Here is a 19,225-nt window from a genome sequence, read left to right on the forward strand (position 1 = left end):
ATCAGCCGTAAAACTATTTAAATACGTCGTAACAATGCATTTGAGTAAAGTTCTCGATGCGGTGTGCAAATAAAACTACATTTTGAGTCATTTTGTATTTAAATTTACTTACAGCGTCCGCCATTTTTGGGCCCTAGAGGGCGCTATTCAGCCTAAGACGGCTGAGCCAATCAGAGGTGGTAACCGCAGCGGCTATACTGTCCCTACAAAGGTACTCTTCTTAGAAATATTCTGTCGTATTCCATACTTGGACTTAAAATTTTTCCGTCTGTTAACCTATAGTTTGAACTTACGATGGACGTATTTCTGCTAAACGGAACTATGGACGAGTGGGAAAGATGAAGTGTGATCTAGAAAGCTGCATGAGAAACACTGTTAAAGTGGGCGTGATTTCCTTTGGAGAAATGGAAAAGCGGGATTTTACATTCTGTCAAACGGAACTATGTGCCAACTGAATGCGGCAGTGCGGCACTCATGAGCCATGGACATCGCAAATAGCGTTGTGGGCAGGGCTCATGAGTTAATGTGGACCACGAGCGACAACGGTGACGACTTCTTCGCCGCTGACGTCACTGGCGCTTTATGATTCCCATTCATTCTTACGGCCCTCGACTAACGAGCACACCCCTTCTTTTTCACCTGTCTCTGGTTCCGTTTGGCAGAAATACGTCCATCCAATTCAGAGACAAGAGACCCTCCACTAACCTCTTGGTGACAGGTGGAAGCTTCTACCTTCAGGGATTCAACACGTCCTTATGGACACTTATAAGGGAGCAACAGTCATCACTCTCTTTTCGGCTGTTGACCTACCTTCATGGTGGATGATGTGCTTCGGGTAACGTCATGAGCCAAACAAGATTCCCTAACTTCGGTTTGTTTATGTAGAACGAAACTGCCAACACGTTGTTAACCATCAATCACGTAGGGAGGTCAACATTTGAATGTTAAAGTCCCGAAAGTAAAAGCTTCCACCATTGCCATGATACTAGTGAAGTGTCTCTTGTCTCTGATCAAATTTTTCTGTCTGTTGATCAATATTTTGAACCTAAGACATCGTCACCTTCCGGCCAAAGTATCACAAGCGTCATTAGACGTTTAAAAATTTTCGCTGCCATTTTATACTTTTACAAGGAAATTGTCCTACGAAGCTGTCCGAAATTTTTAGAACCGAAATTTTTAAACGTCGCATGGCGCTTGTGATACTTTGATCGGAAGGTGACGACATTTTGCGTGCTTTTGAAAAAAAGTCTTACCGTCGGATCTCCGTGTTTCAGCCGAAGGATGTCCGGCCGTCAGATGGTCCAGTGCTTGCTGTTCGTCGTGGATGACCAAGACGGCGATGCGCCCCCGCCGAGCTCAGCCTACGCCCTCTTGCCGAAAACCTTCGCGGAAAGCCGTCGCGGCCGGGGCGTCCTGAAGTTCTTCCAAAGCAGGCAAGTCCAGATCCTCGACGACGAGACCGCGTCTCGCTTGATCGCCGACATCTCCAAGGTCCACATCCTCGAGATCCTCTTGGACGGGCGCCCCTCGGTGGCCCTCTTGCCGCTCTACGTGGCCGCCCCTCCCCGCTGCGCCGGCCTCGTCAAGCAACTCCTCGGGCTCACCACGGTCCGGACTGCCTACGGCAGCGCCCGGCCCGCCGTCGACGAACACAACTTGGACACCCTCCGGCGCCTCCTGACCAGTAGACCCGACATCCCTCTCACGTACGGTAAGAATCACACGGGAAGTCTGTTGCACCTGGCCGCCGAACTCAACTTGGTCGACCTCGCCGAGCTGCTGCTCGACTGCGGTGCGGACCCCGAACGCAGGAACGACCGCACCCTCACGCCTCTGCACGTGGCCGTCCAAGCCAACGCCTTCTCGGTAGTTCAGGTGCTGGCCGACAGGGGCGCTGACCTCAACGCGCGCTCCGAGCTCTCCCTCTTCGCGCCGCTCCACCTCGCCGCGCACCCGGCCGCGACGAGGATCCTACTGGAGAGCGGCGCGGAAGTCGACTGCGCCAGTTACGTGAACACAACGCCGCTGTTCCAATTCTTGTTCCCCGTGCGGCATCACGAAGCCGAGCGGCGGGAGATCCTGAAGCTTCTCTTGCTGCACGACGCTGCTGTCGTGATGGTGGACCCGGACGGGGTGATGGTCTCCGCCCTGCACGCCTCGCTGGACGCCGCGTGGATCACCCCCGCCATCGACGACTTCGCTTGTGTCCTCGAGAATCGGTTCCTCGACCCCGCGTCGTTGCAACAGGTCAAGCGACTGAGAATTTATCGTGGCCATGCATCAAGCCAACTTGTTCGTTCAGTTTTCGCACGCCACATCGTGAAAGTGGCCGCGCTTCATCGGACCACCGATTTGGAACCCCTCATAGAGATGAGTTGGTACGAAGAGACAACCGTCGACCAGTTCAGGGACGATTGCGAAGCGGAGATCGCGTGCATGATGAGCACTTTCGTCTTGGATACGCCCGTGTCCGTCCATGATCTCCTGACTAGTGATGAGCGTCAACTCGTTCTTCTGTTGCGGAACGATTCGGTCGCTCGGGCGGTCGAGACTGGAGACCTGCCAGGACGGTTCCCGATTTACGGCCGGATCCTCGGCTACCTCCTGGAGAGAGGTCGCATCAAGAGACGGCTCCGCGATGAGGGGTGTAAAAGTTTCGAGTTCCTCTCCGAGAACTTCAAGAATCTGCTCGGTGAACTGAAGGAGAAGGTCCTTGATTTCTTCGTCAAGGCGGATTTCATCAATTTGAGGAGAGCTTGTCGAACGAACGCTCGGTGGGATTCCTTCTCGCGGGGAGCTCCTGGCTGCTCCAGCTGAGGGATGCGAATGGAGCACTAGACAGATTACGAACTTCACCATTCTGATACATGTTTTGTAACTAAAATTTCACGTAGAACACGATGCGCACAACAAAAATTACCGAAATTAACTCCTCACGAAAATATTCAATGTTTCTTGATGCGTGAATTCAAACCACCCGCTCATGAAAACTCAATGCTCTACGTGATTCACATCGCGCGCTAAACGTTTATCATGATAGTCTCTGTGATATAAAAATCTGGCAACCTCGATCTTGACGTTTTGGCTCAGCTATAGCAAGTTGTTTATAGTTTGAACAACACATGGTGGGAAATGAACATTGCTCGATGATTGAGAAGCTTGCTCAAACCATTGTAGTGCGCGATTTGACTCACGTAGAGCTTTGAGTTTCTTGTGAGCGGGCAGTTCAAATTCCTCGCAATCAGTGTGAAATTAAAACGTTCATATCTTCCTTAGGAGTTGGTTTCAGTAACTTTCGTTGTATGAGTCGTGTTTTACGTTAAATTCTGGTTAGGAAACATGTATCAGATTGCTTAAATTCTTACCTTGTCTAGTGGTCCATTGTCCTAGGCCTGTGCAATGGGTCAGCTGCGCTGGTCACAGAATCGTGAGCCATACAGAGAAAAAAAGGATGTGTTAGCATTTCGGGCATCCTGGACTTTTATTTATGACGTAGGTCGGTACGGCGACTTTTATCATCAATTTTCTTGGAAATGGTGTAGCTTATGCAACAAATGCATTCTACTTAAAGTGTTTGAAATTATATCATGAGTTGATTTAAGCCAAAAAATCGGACGTTATGGTCCGTTTTTCATACTTCGGATTCCGCATTTTGCTGACCAGGTTGTACCGACCTACGTCACAGGGTACACGATCCTCAAGATGCAAACACCTCCTTTTTTTTCCCCACGACTTTGAGCGAGTTACGGACGGCGAGTTGCAACCTGATCGGTTACGAAGATCGCTGAACGCGGTCGAAGGCCCATTCGCCGCTCAACGTTTCAGAATATTTTGGAGGCCTATTAGAGAATGGGTCGGTTGCGCTAGTCACAGAATCGTGTTTTGATGCCTGATTCTTGTAGATCGGCTTCAAATAATAAGATCTGTCCAAACCGCGACTTTCTACGTTCAATATTAACTGAGATATCGGCCTTTGAAAAGGCGGGTTTTTGACGTCATCCAACGGGTTAGTGATACCCTTGGTTTCATCCAAGTTTCACGTTGAACAACCAGTGCAAATGTGCGTCACACCGATTTATGAAAACAAGGTGGAAGAAACCAAGGTTGTCACTATCGCGGTGGATGACGTCAAAAACCCGACTTTTCAAAGGCCGATATTCTCAGTTAATATTGAACGTAGAAAGTCGCGGTTTGGACAGATATGGGGTGACATGGGGATATAATCGATCGTTCACGCCTCGCCACTGCCTGCGGGCCGATTATTGAAATTGATAGACAAAGCTATAGACAAAGGAGACAAAAGAGATATGGAGAGATCCCATTGGCGGAAGCGAGTGGTTGCAATGGACAAAGAAGGTAGGTAATAGACTAACTAACGGCAACCCACGAGAGACCCGACAGTTAGTCTATCATTTTCTCCCTTTGTCTATAGAAACCACATATGTCAACCAATAGGATCGCTCCATACTCCCTATGTCTTCTTTGTCTATAGCTTTGTCCATCAATTTCAATAATCAGTCCGCTGAATTTGTCTTCTTTAAACACTGCCAGTTTTTAGTATTAAGTTTTTACGTCACTATTTTTACGAATCTATGGTTTGGATTACCCATGGATGAAATTACCATACAATGCATGAAATTTACCGTACAGTAAATGTGCAGGCGTTTCGGGAACAATGAAACTTGAAGTTCCACGCCTTGTACATGCGTAGTCATGATAGTTGGGCTACATTTTGCGATTAGGAACTATAATGGGTCACCAAATCATGAACGAATTTTGACTTGCGAATATAGTTTTCTGAAGGAAAATGACGCATAGAACACGATGCGCACATTAAAAACGCGAACAAGTAACTCAATAACCGAGAAATGCGTAGTTCAAATCGCTCAACTTATGCGCAAATTTAAAACGCCCCGGTTTCGCGCCGCACCGAATGATGTCATTCGGCACCAATCAGAAGCGGGCACGGGTTTCCACGACGTCAGTCAAATGTCTATCTACTCTTCGCATATGAGAACAATACTAAAGTCGAAATTATATCTTTTGAATTCAAAACTCGATTCTCATTCATATGTTAGCTGTAATAAAGAAGCAACAATTCCACATTGAATTACGTTTTATTTTAACAAACATCAGAGGAAAATGAGAGGAGACTGCGACATGACTACCGCAGTACATCAACACCGTCAGTTTCCCGCCATTCGGGTGCGTTTGAAATGTCTTGCAGTTTTTAGATTTTTCAAAAGCGGTTTTCTCCGCGATTTCGGCTCCGTAAAAATGCGGAATTATCACCACGTTATCTACTCACATAGAACTTTCAGAATATTCAATAAAATAAACAAGATTTAGTGACCCATTTCTGGCTCATCTGTATAAACTCACTTCTGGGCATAGGGAAATTAATGGTACACAGATACACGTTGCTTCTAAATTAAACCAAAATTTGTAGCTCCTAATTGCAAAATGTGGTCCAGTTTATCCTCTCGGTGATGTTTAAAAGTATGCAATGTGGTCCCTCAAGTTCTCAGGAAAGCGGTATTTTTGCGATTTCTGTAAAAATTAATTATATCTAATCTAAATGAGAAAAACTTTGGTTCGCAGTATAAATCTTTTACCTACTTTAGACTGCAAATTGTGATCGTCCTGCTATGGATATCTTTTAAGTCAATGTTGGTCCCAAGAAAGTTTTTCTTCATTTAAATGTATATGTTAAGCAATCGATTCTTGGTGAGATAGCCACCGGTAGCGTGGCGTGCATAATCAATTACCGATATTTCCTATTTGAAGCCATGGTAAAGAATCGATTATCAAAGTGTTCGCTGCGAACACCCTGTCTATCGATCCTTTCCCGTAGGTTTAAATGGCAAATCAATCGATATATTGCAGCGCACGTCACGCCACCGAGCCTGCCTCACATAGAGTGGATATTTTTAATGGATCTAAATGAAGCAAAATCAGTTTTGCCAACTAGAAAGCATCGTCACTGGATCTTTGTGACTTCATTGTCCGTTTTGTTGATGGGGCAGATATTTGCAGTCCACACAATTTGTTTTATTTTTCTAGTTACGGATTATTTTTGTGTCAAAAGGAAATTGGACTTCATTTTGCAATAAGGAACTACTATTCATGGCTCATTTAAGAAACGAAGTATTAGCCATTAGTTTCCCAATGGAGATAGACGCTTTTACGAATGAGTCACAAATTGTGGTTCCTTATTGCAAAATGCAGTCCAATTAATCCTAAAAAAAAGTGAAAGTAAGCTCCTCCCCTGTATTGAACCGTTGGCCAGAATCCTTGCCATCGTGGTCATGAACAGCATTTTAAACAGGAATGAAATATTGATGTAGATTTGCTATGCATAAATGATTAGAGCAATCCGAGTAGATCACTTGATTTGGACCGCGTTAAACAGGAAGGAACCAAGCCACATCAGCTGTTGCTAAATTTAATTGGGCAATCTAATTTTTTACATGAAAATGGCTATGCGGATTCTCGTGGAAATTTCAGTGAAAATTCTCCATGGTACGAAGCAAATTCCCTAACATTTTATGAGAAATCCGAACAAACGTTCTCTCGTAAAAAAAATTAATTGCCCAGTTAAACTTGGCAATAGCTAATGTGGCTTGGTTCGTTTCTGTTAAACTCGGTCCATTTGATCTTCATCTCACCGACTTTCGAATTATGATTTCATGTTTAAGGCTCAACGTGTACTTTAAGATTTGACTGTTTAGTTACTAATTTTTTTATATTTAACTTTGTTACCTTGTAGTATGTGTAGTTTGTGGATTATGTTCCTCTTAAATCATGTCCATTTGGTTTTTCTATGAAAGTGATATCAGATCTTTTTGAGGTGAAGTATTTTTTTTCTTACTTCAATTTTAGGATTTTGTCGAGACTTAATCAAAATTTCCATCACAATTTTCAGTGATGGTTCTACGGTAATCTTAATATTTTTAATCTGCCATATCATACCTAAAGCAATGTTGGTTTTACAAGTGGTAACTATAAATACTACCATTCCGGAAGCCGTATATGTATTCTTTAGATGTAAAATTTGTACACAGCAGCCCGTGACACACCCGGTTTAGTCCAGGCAAATAAGCCATGAAAAGGGCTATAGCCTGCAAAAATCCCGGGTAGCAAAGTTTTCATCGATTCCTATGTAATTTTTGACGCTGAATCCGAATTTCAACTTTGCGCCATTAAATTCGGACCGGAAAGTCGCCAAATTTGGCGAAAATGGCCTAAAATCGGACTTTTTTCCGCATGATACACTTTTTTGCTCAATGCAAAATCAAGCGCGCTGGCGGACTCCGAACTTTGAAAAATGAGCAAAAATTGTGTTTTTCGCGGTTTTTGCCCGATGTCTTCTGTTTTAATCGTCCGACGAGTAATTTCTGGACAAATTAAGTGCAAATGATAAAATTTACACGTAGTGAAATAAATTGATGTAAATAATAAGGATAACCCAACACATTACAGTATGCGCAATTTTCGCACATTTTACAAATTTCGGAGCCCGCCAGCACGCTTGATTTTGCCTTGAGCAAAAAAGTGTATAGGAACTTTTTTATGGGAAATTTAACGAGCTTTATTTCTGAAAATAACTGATTTTATCGTCAGATCAATTTATGGCAAGTTACAGGCCATAATCCGGAAAAAAGTCCGATTTTAGGCCATTTTTGCCAAATTTGGCAACTTTCCGGTCCGAATTTAATGGCGCAAAGTTGAAATTCGGATTTAGCGTCAAAAATTACATAGGAATCGATGAAAACATTGCTACCCGGGATTTTTACAGGCTCTTTTTCTTGTTTGCCTGGACTAGTTTGTATTATGTAGGCATCTGTGCCTTGTTTCCCGGTTTTCCCCCTTGTTTCTTCATATGTATTCCTTAGTCGCATTATCAGTGTTCGAAACACACCTTTGAGTTCCAGGACTCATGTGGTGCAGCAAGTTCGATTTTTAGGGGCCATTGAAGATTTTTTAGGGGCCAAATTCACTTCTTGCCTATATATCAAAGCGCATTTAGTGGATTGTCAGACGCAAGATGTTTTAGTCATGTTTAGAGTAGGTGTAACTTGGGGGAAATTTCGAAAAATCACCATACAGAAAAATTAAGATTTTTTTTAGGCGCCACGTTGGCGCAGTGCCTTCATTTTTTAGGTGCCATGACCGATTTCTTAGGCGCTTTGGCGCCTGTGAGTTTCAAACACTGGTCACTATGTGATTTTGTTTCCCTTACCCTAGGAAGAAAATAATATTTATAAAGAATATAATGTTAATATTTTGATAAAATATACCTCGCTATTTTTTTGACATCGTTGAATTTCTTTCTCTTTGAGTTTTCGAGTGTGTATAGAATAGATCCTCAAATTCAAACAACACGTTTATTGGAATAATTTGGTATCGCCTGTGATATATGAAATCAGTTTAATAATGAGCATTACCATAATGATTATTATAAACCGCCGGCTGAAAAAAGAACCATGCGAGTTTTTCATGCTTTTCAGCGTATGCGTATTTTTCATCAGTGGTGTGGCGTGCTTCGCGATGTAACAATTGATCTGCTATTTAAACCTATGGAAAAGGACCGATAACGGGGTGTTTGTAACGAACACCCTTATAATCGATTCTTTATCATAGCGTGAAATGAGGAAAAATCGATAATCGATCATTCACGCCTCATACGCCTTATAAATGCGACGGAAGATTGCAATTGAAATAGCCTTCATGCACGCTGGCCATTTCGATTTCCATCAACATTTTTGCAGTCATGAATGCGCTTAACCCTAGTCTGCCTGAGTGGGGTCAGATTGACCCCACGGGAGTTTCAACTCTTTGCCATTTCTCGTGGTATGCACGAATTTTTTTGTCCTTCACAAATAGCTCTACAAAAACATCTAGGAACACGATTTTGAAGGAAAAAGAAAAAAATGTGCATGAGAGATCAAAAAATTCACGAGTACCCTTAGAAAGCCTGAGCGGGGTCAGATATCCTTATAACATATATTTTACCATTTAGCATCACAAAAGCTTACTTTGAAGGTACATTCATTTTTCTCTCTTTAATTTTTTTCAGAAACTTGTAAAACATAAGCAAAATTTTTCAGATTTTTTTCGTTTTCAGTATTTAGTAGCCCTATGATTTTTTTTTCTCATGCTGAGAACAACATGGCAACATGTGTATGATAAAATGGTTGCATACCCTGCGCCGTGTTTTTTAAAACTTAGATATGCTTTATGGTTAAGGCCTGTAAGGTTAGTGCACTGATATTAACTAAAAACATGAAAAAAACATAGCTAACTAATTGATTTTCAGCTGGGGTCAAATTGACCCCGCTCAGGCTTTCTCGTTGGTTCAGAGGCTCAGGCAGACTAGGGTTAAGAGCGCTTCAGCTAGAATTGTATTTACAAATGGGTGGTTTTTCTACGAGGATTAAAAATAAACGAGTGGTACGGAATATAACAAAAGAATATGAACTATGCAAAACGATAATTGTGGTATCGGAACTTGGCTGGTTTGAAAACGCCTTCAAATGCGGCGTGATACCTCACACATACCGGAGAGTTCAAATAGTTGTATCATTGCGCCGTAAGAATGTGACGGAAGATTTAAATGGAAATAGCCTCCATGCACGCTGGGCGTGTCGATTTCCTTTGACATTTTTGCGATGGTGAATGCAGAGCTGAAGTGCGCTGCAGCTAGAATTGTATTTAGCAAATAGGTGGTTTTTCTACGAGGATTAAAAATAAACAAGTGACACAGAATATAACAAAGTGAATATGAACTATGCAAAACGATAATCCGAGTATCGGAACTAAGCTGTTTTGAAAACGCCTTCAAATGCGGCGTGATACCTCACGCATTCCGGAGAATTCAAATAGTTGTATCATTGCGCCGTAAGAATGTGACGGAAGATTTAAATGGAAATAGCCTGAACATCGCATAGATCTATAATTCCGTATTCTTGTCTTCTCCGGCCGACGAACGCAATATCCAAAAATCAGGCTGCAGCCGGCTGATTTTTGAAATTTATAGACAAAGCATACACAAATAAGACGTGAATATTGAGCGATCCTATTGGTTGAAATGGTTGATTCCTATATAATGAAGAAAACGATAGACTAACTATAGGGTCTCCCGTAGGTTGCCGTTTGTCAGACTATTATCTATCATATTTGTCCAATGCAACCACCCGCCTCCACCAACAGGATCACTCAATATCCTTTTTGTCTTCTTTGTCTATAGCTTTATCTATCGATTTCAACAATCAGCCTGCAGCGGGCTGATCATTGAAATTGATAGACAAAGCTATAGACAAAGAAGACGCAGGGGGTATGGAGCGATCCTATTGGTTGAAATGTGTACCTCTTATAGACTAAACGAGAAAATGATGAACTAGCTGTCGAGTTTCTCGTGAGTTGCCGTTAGTTAGTCTATTACCTACTATGCCTTTGTCCATTGCAACCACCCGCTTCCACCAACAGGTTCACTCCATATCCTTTTTGTCTTCTTTGTCTATAGCTTTATCTATCAATTTCAACGATCAGCCTGCAGGTAGGATTACAGGATATTTCCAAACCTTATCAGACCCGTTTCCGTTCGATATCGCCAACCACTAATCCACACTTGAATTACCCGCCACAGCAGTCACTTCAGCAAAGCCAAGATGTAAAACTAAAACTGCCGTGACGGTAATTCAGCATTTTATGAGTTCTCGCACAGTTTTTTTACATCAAGAATGTTAAATCTACTTCACTTCTTTTTCGGTGTGCCCAATTCTTCCCAGAAAGTACAGCATTACCAGAAAACTTGCACACACTTTTCTTTGAATTTCTCAGAGAATATTGTATTCAATTTTATATACAGGGTGATCCAAAAGTCCCTTCCACCCCCTCTAACTTTTTACCTAATTGAGGTAAAGATTTGAAACTTGGGGGATATTCCTAGGTCAAAGGGAGCTACTTTTTGGCCCCCCTAAAATTTTCAGGGGGGCCCCCCTTAGGGGGGCAACGGCCCCCAACTTTTAATTTTCAAATGGGAAGACCCCCTTTGTGATAGCTCGTTCGAAAGAGCATAAAAAAAGAAAACTTTTCGCGCAAACCCGAAGTCAATATCTCAAACCGTTTCAAAATGGCGGCCGGTTAAAGTTCAAAATGGCCGAAAATTCACACCGGTTATTTGTTGATGGATTTGCGCGAATATCGGTATGTAGGGGTATTTTGACACGAGAAAAACGAATTTGACGTTAGATTTTCAAAATAACCAAAATTTCCAAAATGGCCGACGGTTAAAGTTTAAAATGGCCGAAAATTGTCACCTCGGTTTTTTCCTGATGGATTTGCCTAAGACTTGGAATTTGAGAGTAGTTTGGCATAAGATAAACAAATTTGAACTTAAATTTCTAAAAAAATCAATTTTTTGTCATTTTGAACTTTAACCGGCGGCCATTTTGGAAATTTTGGTTTTTTTGAAAATCTAACGTCAAATTCGTTTTTCTCGTGTCAAAATACCCCAACATACCGATTTTCGCGCAAATCCATCGACAAATAACCGGTGTGAATTTTCGGCCATTTTGAACTTTAACCGGCCGCCATTTTGAGACGGTTTGAGATATTGACTTCGGATTTGCGCGAAAAGTTTTCTTTTTTTATGCTCTTTCGAACGAGCTATCACAAAGGGGGTCTTCCCATTTGAAAATTAAAAGTTGGGGGCCGTTGCCCCCCCAAGGGGGGCCCCCTGAAAATTTTAGGGGGGCCAAAAAGTAGCTCCCTTTGACCTAGGAATATCCCCCAAGTTTCAAATCTTTACCTCAATTAGGTAAAAAGTTAGAGGGGGTGGAAGGGACTTTTGGATCACCCTGTATACATTTGTCTTAAGAATTTTTAATGAGCTTTTTTTGAGTTAGAGGGTTGACCTTAAAGATACACGGTTCCGCCATTCTGTTTTCGGAAAGTTCCACATAACTCCAGTCAAGATAAGATGATCGAACCACGAATCTTTGAAAAGTACGGACACATCATTGTCAATAAATTACTGTTTGTCTTGAAACCCTAAAAAGGACTTGAACGAGTGGATAGAAAAATTGGCAAAAATATTCTCGATATTTTTTATCACTTCAAGTATATGTAGACTAGTGGTAAGAAAAAAGACTGCGTTTTTAACTGGTAGATAATATTTTATCGTAAACCATCAAATCTTAAAAATGATTTAACACGGACAAATGAAACAGGCAGACTTTAAAACCTGCAGACTATGGTTTAACTTTTAAAAAAATTCGTAGTTATGGGTGTGATTGTTCTCCATCTGAAGTGAGAGGTGGAATGTTCGATGTTTGATTTTTATAGGCAATTCTGAAAAGAGAAATATGAAAAGGCATTGTGAATTCTTGTATCATGGCATTGCTGTTTTACTATGTTGTAGCATACTGCACAATTTTTCTAACACTTTATCGGCACTATGAACACTTTTTTCTATACAAATTAATTTTTTTTCAAAAACCGATTATACTTAATAGGTATAATTGGTAATATGTAATAAGTTTATAGTTTACCTTAATAGGTAATAAGAATATTCGGTTTTGAAAATTTTTTAATTTGATTAGAAAAAAAATTGCTTTTTAGTTTTAGGCTAGTATTCACATTATGAATGCGAGACCAGTTATGTATTTAAATACAGTTGTACTTCATTAACTACCAGTTAAACAGCTCAGATATGGCGTAATTTTAAAATGAAGAAAGAAGTCTGCAACAAAATTTAGAGACATTATTTTCTGCAAATTTAGAAATTTCGGAGAGCCAGCGCCTCTCCTAGAGAAAAAAGTGTCATGTATTACCCATCATTATCTTCAGAAAAATCTCGAGAATTGATTTCTGAAATCTCCAACGTATACATTTTTCCTCGTCTTCGAGATATTTTCGATAAAAAATGAACCCTGTGTTATTTTCCACTAGAGCCCCCGAAAGTGGGCAACAGGCGGATCAGCCAATCAGAGACGACTCGTAATAGTAGGGGGTGCCACTCTGCCCGTACTTCAAATTGCGGTTCTTGTTTTCTCTTTAGGTAAATTTAACCGGAGGAAAAACTACCTAACCAAAAAAATGAACCTGAAGTTTTCATTGGCGGATCCAGCGAGTTGGCAACATTGTCTTTTCTCCATTTAAACCTATGGAAATGTATCGATTCTTGGATGGGCCAGGTGCTCCGAAAAAAATCGATTATTTAGCATAGGTTTAAATGGAGGAAATCCAGTGTTGCCAAATTGCTGGATCTGCCTCTGGAAGTTTTTGTCATTTTGTGAATTACTTTCCACACAAACACAAAATTTTGGTCACCTACTTTTCTTCACTGTGGTGGAAGAGACGTCGTTTGCATTTTCAGCATCCTTTCTTGAACCTTGACTTGGAATCCTGAGATTGGACAAAGCGCGAACGTGCAAATGTAGTCGGCTGTTGTGAAGTCGTCCGGAAGTTTTTCGTCCGTGAGGAACTCGTAGCGGAGCAATGTTTTGGCAATCCAGTATTTCATGGAAGTCTCGCTGTATTTTTTACCTGCGGAACAAATACAAAATAATTGTAGATATAATTATTCCTAGCCGTAGACTGAAATTTCATTATGAGTGTCCCGAGGCAGCAGTATACCTCACAGACTCTGAACTTGTTGCGCACCGGAGATTCAACCAACTGGATATACATACCTACACCTTTTCAGGAATCAAAGTGTACCAATTTTTAAGCATTTTCATCTTTTAATTCCTAAGTAACAATGTGGTAAAAATACAGGGTTGCCACAGTCTGGGAAAACCAGGAAATGTCGGGAAATTTAATAAGTCACGGCAAACCTGCAGGAATTGTCAGGGGAAATGATGAAAATGTCAGTGGAAATTGCTAAGTCGCCTTTATTTCCTTTCTAGAATGGGTTTGACGTTTCGAAAAACGAATTTTGCCGGATGACTATTTCAAATTATGTATTTTTAAGCATATAGCATATCCTCAATTGTCTGGGAATTTTACCAAATGTGGTAGAGAAATCAGGGAAATTCATTTTCTAAATTCTGTGGCAATCCTGAAAGTATAGTGCTGGGTCCACGCTATTTTGCGGTAAAAACAATGCCAAAAAAATCAAAAATTTCAATTTGCGTCAAAAATGTTGATGCCATCTCTGAAACAGATGGCTTAGATACGGCATCGGAGCTGGACTTGAGTTTTTTCTTTTTTAATATGTTTTATTTGCTCTTTTATGTATGGAGGAGGGGGTCTCTACTCCGTCTCTTACCACTTCACTGTGTTTTTTCCATAGTATTACTATGTCGAGGTTGTCAAATTATTCGTTCCTTAATGTTTCTCGTTAATTGGGTTGCTCTCCGATCAAACTGTACGTGTTCTTAAGTGTCTATCCTTTCGTTAAAGTCTCTCAATCAATGAAATTTAACCTACTGACTTTTAACCAGAAAACAGGAAAATATGCAAAAGTTCTCTATAGCATGATCTAATGTACGTATCTCTACACTTCTACCCCTTTGTTGAAGTCTCTGAATCAGTGAAATTCAACCTGTTGACTCTCGATGAAATGGCAGGATAAAGATGGAAATTTTTAGAACAGGGCCAAATTAGCCCCTGAGCGATTTTTGTCTTGTTATCACTATTTTTAATTCTCCATCTCAGCAAGAAATCGGACCAGATCCTCTAGGGGCCCTTGGAGTTAAAGAGACAGATTTAGAAAGGCCCTAAGACTGGAACTTTGGGTGTCATGGGGCCCTTAATTTTCGGATATTGGGCTTCAATGACTGTAGTGCTCTGAGAGCCTGATACTAAAATTTCGGTGAACTAATGAAATATGCGTCTTGCGGGCCCTGAATGAGACAATTCCCATGTACCCTTTAGCTGTACTATTAGCATAGTTTAAGCCCTGAATACCGATGTTTTGGTAGGCTCCTTAGAGCATGTTTCTTAAGGGCCTCTAAGGTTTACATTATTGAATTAGAGAAGCCCTGAGAAGTATTAATTTCAATAATCAGCCCTCAGAGCTGCAATCTCAAACATTACAAATATGATAGTCAAATTCTGAGGCCTTGTCTCCACGAGCCGTTTCATGAGATTTGTCCCAGGGAAAAATCCCACTTACGAAGTTGGGACAAATATTTTGAGTTAATCAATATTTTGCCCAGTACCCAGTATGCACTTGTACCTCTAGATCCACTGAGAGAAGAAAAGAATTGTGAAAACAAATCGTGCGATATTTCATTCAGTACTACATAGTTAATGTTTGTTTAGTTAAAACATGGTGTAATTATCAATTGAGTGCAATTATTATTAAAATCCCGGTTAAATACTCGACTTTAACTAATTTATCTTCCCGCGCAAACTAGTCGCAGGACTGTATGACCCCGTCCCGTGGAGACGTAACTGGGAAAAATCCCAGAAGTTCATTCCTGCGATTCGAACTCAGGGCAAATCCCATGAAAACGTCCCGGGAGACAAGGCCTGATGTGCGTGGACCTGCGGAACTTACCAGGACATATTCTGGGACCGGCCAAAAACGGAAGAAACACTCCATCGGGCCTGTTGAGTTCATTGACGGGAGAAAAATGTTCCGGGTAGAATTCACTAGGTTTTTGCCAGTACTCTGGGTTATGATGTAGATCAAAAATGAACAGCACTATGTTTAAGCCTGCAGGCAGCGTCGTATTATCTAAAGGAATTTGAAAAAAAATGATTCATGTAAGAAAACACAATCGATTAAGGCTCAGATATTTCTAATAACTGAACAGACCAAATTTAAATTGGATTGCATTTTGCAAAAAGGAACCACTAGCATTGCAATGATGCTAAGATTGTGCAACTTCATCCTTTGCAATAAAATTGCGAAAATTGTGAAAATCTATGAAATTTAGATGGTAATTTTTGTCTGAATTTTACAGCTATAGAGATGGTAGACATTCTTAGAGGGGGTTTATTTCAATAAAATATTCTAAACTCCTCTAAAATTGACCTAAAGATAAGATGGAATTTTCTAGTCTTGACTGAATGAGGGTTCAAATCCTTTGTCCTCCACCAGCATTTTAAATACTGCGTCAAAAATATCAATTCCCCACTTTCGTATTTCATGAACTAGACACTCCCCTTTTTTTAGAATTTTTATGCTCACTACCTATCTGAAAGAAAGACAGAAGGATGATATAAAAAAACTAAAAATTAAGATAGATAAATGTAGAATTAAGGCTCTCGAACAGCTTTTTGCTAATTTTTATCGAATGAAGACCAAACAATAAGTCGCGAGGGTAAGCATGCTTTAAACCCACTACGTGAAAGTCTTTATTAGTCGTAAAAAATCTCTCATTATGGTCTTTTATTTCCATTCCGACCAGAGGCGGATCCGGCAATTTGGCAACACCGGATTCCCTCCATTTAAACCTATGTTTCATTATCGATTCTTGTCGGAGCACCTGGCCCCTCCAAGAATCGATATAATTCCATAGGTTTGAATGGAGAAAAACAATGTTGCCAATTTTCTGGATCCGCCAATGATTTCGACGAGTTTCTCAGGGAGTATTAACATAGCTTGTAGTGACACTGCCATCAGTTCATTGTTGCAGCTGACTCAAAACTGACAACCCAGAGGTATGTTACCCAAGTAGCATTTCTCAACGGAAAAATCGCTGTATATTGCGATTTTATGGGCGATATAATCGCTAGGATCATCAACATCGGAGCGATTACTCTCGATCTTATCGCGATAAAATCGCGATTTTATCACCCGGCATTCCCGGCAATTTATCGCAAAATTTTTTAAATAAAAATCGCGATAAAAGACAATTTAATCTCGATTTTATCGAACCGAAAATTGCGACGTGTAGTGATGTAATCACCATAAATCGCAATTTTTAATGCGATAATATCTCGATATATTGCCACCGATATAATCGCGATAACCAACCGATAAAATCGATATTCATCGCGATCACTGCCACTTGAGAATTTGGTACTTTCGCCCTGGCATATATGTTAGCGTAGCTGTACATTTACCTTCTAATGTGATGCTCCTCTTCGATGTATCGAGTAACGAAAGGATTGTGAAATGCCTGAGAGCCTCTTTTATAACCATGTCTAGGTAAACTAGCTTTGATACATCGTTCAGCGTAACTTCCTGTCCGCAAACTTCGACGATCTCCTCGTACACTTTCTGATGAATATCCGGGCGCTTAGCGAGAATAATGAAAATCCAGGATGCCACCATGCTGTTTGTTATTGTACCCTGCAATCATCAATCCACTGGGTAAGTAAAATCGTCGCCCGGGTGATGAAAGGGCTTAACTACACTTTGAGACGAGCCCGGGAAAGCATTGAGTTATATGGACGACAAGGGTAAGGCGCTTAGGCGCTACTGTGCGCCGCGCACACAGTGCTGTACGCGCAATGCATGAGGTATCATGCGGTCTTGTAAGGCGCTCCTATGCATTCCATGCCTTGCGCACCCAGAGACAATGCGCACCAGGCCCGCGCCGGCCGTTACTGTGTTGCGACGGCGATTATTCTTCGATGCGTCAGCAGTTTTCAACTTATGATTTTGAAGTTTTTGTACAGTTTGTTGAAATTATTGTACTTTCAGATGATAAAACGGCACATAAGACCCAACTAATTTTTTTCTCTTTATTGACATATTTTCATAAATAATTTTGAATAAAAGCATGCAAGTGAAACGCCTTTTACGTGTGGGCTTCGTTGCCTAGCGATATAATGGCGTGGTCATTTGGACTACATTTTGCTTTTCGGAACTACAATTTCTGGCTCGTCCGAGTTTGAGCCGCCGCGCAATGGATCGAGTCAATAGGGGAGATCGGACAAAATTTGGAAACATTAAACGTTTATAACTCCGCTCAGACAAAATTTTAAGGCTCTAAAAGTGGTTCTTTTGGTTTTTTTTTTGCGAAATTTTCTTCTTGAACCACCCCTTGAAATGTATTGTGTGACGAAATAAACACAAAAATTTGCAGTTTTAGTCACGAATTCCATGTCCGACCTCTCTAATTGACTCGATCCGCTGTGCGCCGAGTGTAGTTACGTCCAGCAAATTGGCAACATTGTTTTTTCCCATTTAAACCCATGGAAATGTATCGATTCTCAGAGGGGCCAGGTGCTCCGACAAGAATCGATTATTTATCGTAGATTTAAATGGTTGTTCCTATTTTTTTTTTTTTTTTTTTTTTTTTTTTTTCTTTTTTTTTATGATCTCTCTCATTTATTTTTCATTGCTTATCGTAATTCTTTTTTCTATTCCACTACTCTAGTTTTAAGGTGTATGAATGTAGTCTGGGTGCTGTGTGAGAGTAGGTTATACATGCAAAAGTTAAAAATGAAAATTAAAAATAGTTTAAGTTAGTGTTTGTTATTATATTTGTAAAACGAAGTTAATTTACACTTGTAAACAGGTGGTTGTAACATAATTTGGTGAATAAAAAAAAAAAAAAAAAAAAAAAAAAAAAAAAATTAAATGGAGGAAATCCGGTGTTGCCAAATTGCTAGATCCGCCTCTGGTGACAAAAGGAGGGAACTTGCAGTTGGCAAGTGTGCAGTGGCGTGGCGTGCTTTGCGATGTATCGATTGATCTGCCATTTAAAGCTATAGACAAGGATCGATAAGCAGGGTGTTCGCAACGAACACCTTAATAATCGATTCTTTACCATAGCTTCAAATGGGTAAATATCGATAATCGATCATCTACGCCTCGCCATTGCATTAGTGGGGTTTTCTGTATACCATTGTCGGATTCAAAAGTTGGCGACATCGATTTATCTTCGCACGGGTCGTTTTTAGCTACAGTGCCAGAAGTTTTGTCGCCATGTATGATTTTTTATAACATTCATTCATCTTTTTCTTCCAAGGGTCCACTAAGGAAGTGTGTCCAAACATTTTCTGAACGGAAAAATCTCCTAGTGTTCAACGCTGTTACGCGCAGCGAGCTGTTTTCAAAATTTGTATTGGTTTCAGAAGGATTTTGGTGCGAAAATGTGGGCTTTTCGTCATTTCAGCGACTAATTTCTCTTTCTACTTAACCACTCCCTACTTTATTTCATGTATTTGAATTATTTTTTTTCTCCAGAACAATACTCCGTCATAAATTATGATCACTCCAGAACCATCGGAAAATAAACAGAAAGTGAAGCGCAACGTATCGTATGGCGGATTCGATGCGTCCCTAGATAATTTGCCTTTGGTAAAACTTACC

General features: G+C 40.8%; 2 protein-coding genes across 2 annotated transcripts in view; one reads left to right on the forward strand and one right to left on the reverse strand.

Annotated features, from left to right (window-relative positions):
• Nucleotides 1-8,572, forward strand: part of LOC109044143 (uncharacterized) — a 71,688-nt gene extending 63,116 nt beyond the window's left edge. Inside the window, exon 3 of the mRNA XM_072304768.1 lies at nucleotides 1,275-8,572. Coding sequence (XP_072160869.1) covers nucleotides 1,282-2,817 — 1,536 coding nt within the window. The 5' untranslated portion in view covers nucleotides 1,275-1,281 and the 3' untranslated portion in view covers nucleotides 2,818-8,572. The remainder of the gene's footprint in view (nucleotides 1-1,274) is intronic.
• Nucleotides 8,573-12,183: 3,611 nt separating this feature from the next.
• Nucleotides 12,184-17,236, reverse strand: LOC140225450 (cytochrome P450 4A10-like). The gene is made up of 4 exons (XM_072304402.1): nucleotides 17,026-17,236; nucleotides 15,512-15,691; nucleotides 13,340-13,551; nucleotides 12,184-12,354 (listed from the first exon to the last, which is right to left on the reverse strand). The coding sequence occupies exons 1-3, from the start codon at nucleotides 17,234-17,236 to the stop codon at nucleotides 13,346-13,348; spliced, it is 597 nt and encodes a 198-aa protein (XP_072160503.1). The 3' UTR covers nucleotides 12,184-12,354; nucleotides 13,340-13,345.
• Between the last annotated feature and the right edge of the window lie 1,989 nt (nucleotides 17,237-19,225).

This window comes from Bemisia tabaci, chromosome 9 (genome assembly GCF_918797505.1).
Source record: "Bemisia tabaci chromosome 9, PGI_BMITA_v3".
Classification (NCBI taxonomy): Eukaryota; Metazoa; Arthropoda; class Insecta; order Hemiptera; family Aleyrodidae; genus Bemisia; species Bemisia tabaci.

Excerpts from the sequence above, each read along its gene's own strand:
- LOC140225450 (XM_072304402.1), bottom strand. The coding sequence starts at position 17,236 with ATGGTGGCATCCTGGATTTTCATTATTCTCGCTAAGCGCCCGGATATT. Across the intron at positions 15,692-17,025 it reads GAGGAGCATCACATTAGAAG|ATAATACGACGCTGCCTGCA; the intron begins GTAAATGTACAG and ends AAATTCCTTTAG. Across the intron at positions 13,552-15,511 it reads CGGTCCCAGAATATGTCCTG|GTAAAAAATACAGCGAGACT; the intron begins GTAAGTTCCGCA and ends TTTGTTCCGCAG.